This window comes from Bombus huntii, chromosome 9, assembly GCF_024542735.1.
Source record: "Bombus huntii isolate Logan2020A chromosome 9, iyBomHunt1.1, whole genome shotgun sequence".
Taxonomy (NCBI): Eukaryota; Metazoa; Arthropoda; class Insecta; order Hymenoptera; family Apidae; genus Bombus; species Bombus huntii.
Genome location: NC_066246.1, coordinates 9,390,656 through 9,397,299, shown reverse-complemented (window position 1 = coordinate 9,397,299; position 6,644 = coordinate 9,390,656). Strand labels below are relative to the sequence as shown.

At 27.7% G+C, this 6,644-nt stretch overlaps 1 protein-coding gene across 2 annotated transcripts in view; it reads left to right on the top strand.

Moving 5' to 3' along the window:
* The window catches only part of LOC126869477 (segmentation protein cap'n'collar), a 112,025-nt gene that overhangs the window by 789 nt on the left and 104,592 nt on the right, over positions 1-6,644 (top strand). Inside the window, exon 1 of one of the 2 annotated variants that reach the window (XM_050626072.1) lies at positions 995-2,342. The exons of the other annotated variant lie outside the window; for it this stretch is intronic. Within the exon in view, the coding sequence (XP_050482029.1) occupies positions 1,878-2,342 (465 nt within the window). The 5' untranslated portion in view covers positions 995-1,877. Of the gene's footprint in view, positions 1-994; positions 2,343-6,644 lie in introns of those variants that run through there. 2 annotated transcript variants of the gene reach the window in all.

The following is a 6,644-nucleotide window of genomic DNA, read 5'->3' as shown; positions in this document are numbered from 1 at the left end:
CACAATACAAAATTATTTATATAGGAGTTTAGACGGACATGATTTATCGACAAATACTTTAGTTTTATATGAAAACTACGAAGAAAGATACCTTAGTTGTCATTTTGCCATACTTCAACTATAAATCTAACTTGCAAATTATATAGTTTTTATTAACATATTAATGGTAGAAAATATGTACATTTATATTATTATTGCTATTCAAGTAGGATTAGTCAATATCATTATCCATTTAAACAATGTGATTTTATAATAAGTAACGGAATAAATTCAAATGACAAAAGAATAACTATAAATATAATTATTACTACAGAAAAGAACGACAGCATTCGTAATTATACATATGTGTAAATATAATCTCGAAAAGTTTTATTGTGTATACTCTGAAATCAGAATAATCATATATCAATAAAGCAATAGTAAAAAATGTATTATATCTGTGCATATGCAAATGGATGTTAACGAAACTGTTACGTAATGAGTGCAAACTTCCATGCAATAAAAAAACTGGTGAAAATGCAATGAAATAATAACATCGTTATATAAGTAAGTATAATATGTTGCACTTTAATAAAGCATCGATAATTCGTTTCGAAAATCAAAATATCTCTGCTAACCGTTACATTCATCTTCTACTTAATTTCGGTATTTAATTAAACTATACAAATATGTACGCGTATAAATGAACTTGTGAAACATTTATGTTTATCTACTTTATAAATTACGCCGTAAATAACCTCGAATGAGTTAATACCACGTGTATTTGTATATTAATTTGTAAGCTTCATTGCATCATCATACAGTATCACGGTATTCCAATAGCCATTAGCATTTGAAACAAAGAAATTAATATTCCGTAAATTGGAATAAGAAATGGTGTACGTCAGAAATTTAAATCCAATGAGGACAGTTTAATGACAAACGGATTGGTCGTTTATGGAAACATATAGGGAGAAGCATAGACTTGGTGCGGCCCTGAGAAACGACGTTGCCGAAGTGAATGCTGAGTCACATATCGCGAACGATCTCTCCCAGGAAGGTGTGCTAGTTCGTTTCTCTGTGAAATGCACTGTATTGCATTAGTATAACGTTATTACTGTTAGAATTATAACATCATTAAACCAAAATGATTTAAGTAAGGAGGTACTTGGCGCTTGTCGCGGGCCTCGAATATTTAATGGAAACGAATTTAAGGCAGCTTTAGGCCCGGTAGTTCGTGTATCTGTCAGTTTCTACAATTAAATCGAAGTTCTTACTTTTTACTGGAACTGCAACGGTGTGTCAGTGAAAATGAAGTGTTAGTATTAATTCAAAGAAGTATCGCCTTGAATTGTCAAACGAAATTCGAGGCATGCGTAGGACGTGCGCGACGTGTACCGAAGTTTGACGTGGTTAGTGTGTGTTTTGAGGTTATTTTTGTGTTCGTGTAACTGACCTATACTTGTTTAAAGAGAGCTCCAAATCTTTATTTTCATTCTGACAGTCTGTCGAATAAGTTCCTTCAGCAAGAACTTTGAAAATCATCTTTCCTAATCTAATTTAAATTCTGTATTGGTTACACTGAAAAAAAAAACAAAAGTTTAAAGAGTGGTGTTTGATAACATTGATAATAATTAAGGACACGATATTGGATTCCCTATTACAAAGTAGTGGATAAAATTTTATTCATAGTCAGCGTATTATATCTGTGAACAGTCATGGAAACATTATTAAATATTCAGACTGATCTAAGACATCAACAAAACAACGGTTCAACAACGGTTTCTTTGTGATAACTTGCCTCAAAACGTGCCAAGCCATTGTGACAATAAGCTGAACTAATTCGGATTATAAATAAAATTGTCAATTGGAAGTAATTTAAATATCAAAAACACAAAATGTTGTGTATAAAGAAATTATACCACGAGGAACTATTTCAATTAGCATTGCTACTTTCCTTATTAAGACTAGATCCAGAATCCTACCTTGGTTTGGATATTCAAACCATAGGTGTAGGTTCGTTAGATCTAAACAATGGGTCTAGGTGGCACACTGATGTTCATACAATAGTTCATCGCCCTATCTTTGTTCACCCAAAAAACCTAGATTCTATGCTTTTAAATTATGAGAGAGATTTATTTGAAGACTTAAATTCATTAGGAAGATACAATAGAATAAATTCTGGTTTAAATGACATCCATGCATATCTGTTAAATACTGAGGAATCTGGAAGAGATGTTGATATAGCAGGACCTAGTATATCATTTTCTACAGACCTAACTAGGAATATAACATCACCTGACCCATCAAATTCTTCGCAAAGTCCTGACGAACCGGCTAATACGGCAGAACTTACTCAAGAGGTATTTTTTTTTCTTATACTTGTTAATGTAAATTTTGGGTTTAACTTTAATTTGACCGTTACTTTACTTTTATCATTACTATTATAACTAATTCAGATGTAGAAGATACTAATGCGAGTACTAAAATTATTGGATAATTTTACATATGTTTGATATACATAAATTATACTTATTTTTTTAATGCAACAAAGTAATTATAATGCTGAAGCAAAGCATTTAATCCAAGATTTATTTGTTTTTATATGACAGTATTCATTACTTTTAAATTATAAATTTATAGTACAAAATATATATACCAGAGTTTTCTCTCCCTATCTTATAATTATAAAGTGTATAATCTTCTAACAATTCTTTTAATTAAACATTTTTTTATGTAACTGAGAAAATATTTTATAGTTCAGTATGTGTAGTTGTTTACTTTAATTTTATTATTTTTATTTTACATTTATTTTAAATGCGCGATAATATTAACAAGTTAATAATAACTTAATAATAACTTGTTAATATTACCATGCATTTAAAATAAAAGTAAAATAAAAATAATAAAACATTTTTAAAATACTTAAACATTATTTTATGTAATGAAAATATTTAATTAATTATTCATCATTTGTTTATAAATTATCTCTCCTTGATAATATTTTATATTATCGCAATAAAAAACAAAATTTAGTTAAAAGATGCAACTTAATAACAGTATGCCGTGTCAGCGATCGTATTGTCAAAAATACATTATCACGTGTCCTTGAGTCCTTGCAATGACCTACAGCGGTCAAAAATTTTGCAATATTTTTAGTTATGTCGACCGAAGGCTTCAGTATATTCATATTTCCGATAATATTCATTTATTTTTAACCTTATAACGTTTTCTTTATATTCTATATTTATTTTCTTTCTATATTGATACTATTGAAAATGTTATATTTACAAGAAAATATAAAAGTTGAATTTTTTTATTTTTAAACTTGTTTAGAATAAATCAATCACTATTGTTATCTTGTATTTGAAATTTTGTGTACATAAAGAATATTGCCTATGTGTTAGTATCACCGACCGAGTACTATTGAGGTTCTCATTTTGCATTGAAGTACTATTCAAATTACGAGAGTATTTCCATATATTATCCGATATGTAGGTACAAAATATTTCAAGTAATTTAAATAACTTTGTTCCATCTAATTATATATAAAGCATGTTCAAAAGTAATAATTTAAATTTGAAGTCAGTAAAACAAAGACGAAACGTTTTATTTATATTTAAATGCAATATTAGCAAGTTGAGGCATTTAAAGTCGTTTCACTATATACCGTATTTAGTTTATTGATATTTATAAAAGGAAACATATAATATTAATTAATAAAACTAATTAAATAAAATAAACAAGTTAACCAGGTTATTTTATGTTATTTTAGCTATATTTTAGCAATTTTTCTATCAGTTTCACATAAGTAGTATTTACTGATACCATTTTCTTAGCGATACCCTTGAATATCCAGGTCACCCATATCAGTTAACTAGGTTAATTAATTGCGTTTCTATTTTTTAATCCAGTATTTAGACGTGTATCGCATGCTTTTAGAATATCTTCAAGGAATATTTTTTTTATAAAGTATACTTTGAAAATCGCATTTGAAGAAAATTAAATACATATATCTCAATAAAAATAATGCTTTTAAAATTAATAAATTTTATATGAATTTAAAAATAATACCGCGATAAACATTTTAAAATTATGAATTGGAAAATTAAGAAAACTCAGCTTGCAAGATAGCTAATTATTATTTTGTCTAAATGTAAATGTTCTGAACTATACATTATGTATATGTCCGTAAATCGATTAGGTATTCTCTGATTAGATAAATATACATATATATGTATTGTAAATCGCTCATGTTCTGCATACTGTTTGTGTATACTTCCTTCTACAGACAACCTTTGTCATTGGATCATACGATTTAATTAACTATCAATTTATTTCATTCCATTCCAATTGTAACTGTTACATAACATGGAAAACGGTAAATATTTTCTACACAAGTAAAAATTTTATACACAAAGAGGGCTATTAAATTCCAAGACGTATTTTGTTACTTTTACATATACTATGTATAATTTTCAATTATATATTCCACGCGAAGAGGAATCCTATCGTAAGAAAAAGGAAGTACTCAATTGTGGAGATTTTAATTTTAGATATCAGTTTTTAAAATTCGTTTAAAATTATAAATAACAGATACAAAGAGTACGTTGATCAGTGTAAAAATCAAAATAATATTTTCCAATATACATATATAAGAAACTCTTCTCATTTATTTTATCAGTTGGCCACTAACTCAATGTACTTGAAGATTTGTAGAATGTCACAGATTTAGATACCGATGCCCTTCGCTTCTCTGTTACAAAGACTCTTTTCGTTCTCCTGGAAACTTTCATTAGTATAGTAATTAAATATTTTGATCGCGGTAATTTATCTTTCTTTGATCAGTAAATTTGGTTTTTAATCATGAATTATAAATATTGTGGTTATAAGCACATGCGACTTGTCGGTGATCGCAGACCTCTTTTTATCGCGTGGCACTGCATCATCAAAATTTCCTGCGAATTCTCGTACAACGGCCTCGATTGCAAAAATAATTGTGTGGAAATACACGAATATAAACGCGTTTCTGGTCGGTTTCGTGAAAAAAAGAGGCGAAAATGCCAGATGCGACCTCGATTCGTTGAAAATTGACGAAAAAGTTTTTCGAAACGTGCTTTTTTCTTTTTCGGAATCTAGTAGATATTCTTGCTTGAAATAACAGCGTATGAATATATTCTATGATTTATTGAGTGTTTATTATTAATAAAAGAAAAAATTAAGAATTTATTGATAACAAAATAAAAATTCTATTAAAACTTAATTCTTGGAATATAACTTTTCTTTTACTTGTTTGCTGTGGACATATTTCTATTTATATACTAATATTAAATAATATCATAATATTTTCTAAAAATATAATATTCACATTAATAAAACATATATTTATTTTATTGAAGAATAGCGTTACACATATTGTACCGATAAATTGACCAGCCGTCTGGTACAATCTGATAGAATCAAAGCGAATTATTTAACGGATTTAATTATCATCTATTATCAAAGGACACACATGTATTGCCTTTTTACGCAGTAAGAAACAATATTCGTTTATACAAACATTGCATTGTGCCAATTACCTAAATTTCTCTGGCAATTGGTTGATGATATTTTATAAAGAGAATGAGCATATTGTATTTCTTCTTCTACGCAATTATTATTACTCATAAAAGCGGAAAACAAAAGTAATATACAACATACAAAAGATACTATACTGTAATTGTATAACAATAATCAACATTTGATTTAAAATAAACAACTACTTAATTTAAGAAATTATAATTAAATAAATTATTATATAAATATATATAAGAATATTATTAATAAATTCAAGTAAAATATGAATATTATTTGATAATAAAAGGGATCAATTGTTATTAGTCCAATGTTCGTTGAACAAAGGATTTTATAAAGCACTCTTTATCTTCTATGCTGCCATTACTCATAATTTCTTTCTTCTTCTGTCATGTATTTATAATTGGCATTCTGCCGCATCCACTTGCGTTTTCTCTATTGCGCTGTATCCCAAGTTGTACATGCGCGCCTTTACTTTACTATATGTGGAGCAAAAGAGAAATCAGATAAGTTGCAACTATATTTGTAAAATATCTCTAATAAATATGAGTTTCGCAAGCGCATTTTAACTTTGCATCACTTATCTGTATAACCTTAGCACGATCGACTGGTCATTACATATTGTTTGTTAACATTCAAGTATCTGTTCATTGTCAACTGCCACATATTTATATTAAAAACGAGAATGGTATATATACATGGTAACTTCGCCACGTTGACATTTATTGCCGCTTACATCAGTGAAAATGAATTCTATTATTCACGATGTAGCTACTTATGTTAGCTAATAGTTAAAGGTTTAAGTGCTTTGCAGTTTCTGTCTTTTAATAAAAAATGAGATTTTTCAATAAATTTTAAGGTTGAATAGATTCTGAATGGTAAAATTAATTATGTATATTCCTTTTAATACAACAGCCTACATAAAAGGTATAAATATATGTAAATAATCTTTTAATTTACTTAAAACTGTAAAAAATCTTTGTATACTAATAGTAGTAATCAAACGTTATAGTTCTTGCTTACAAGATTAATTTCTAATTTAATGGTCTGACCATTAAAATCTAGATTTCAATAAATTCAAATCATTTAGA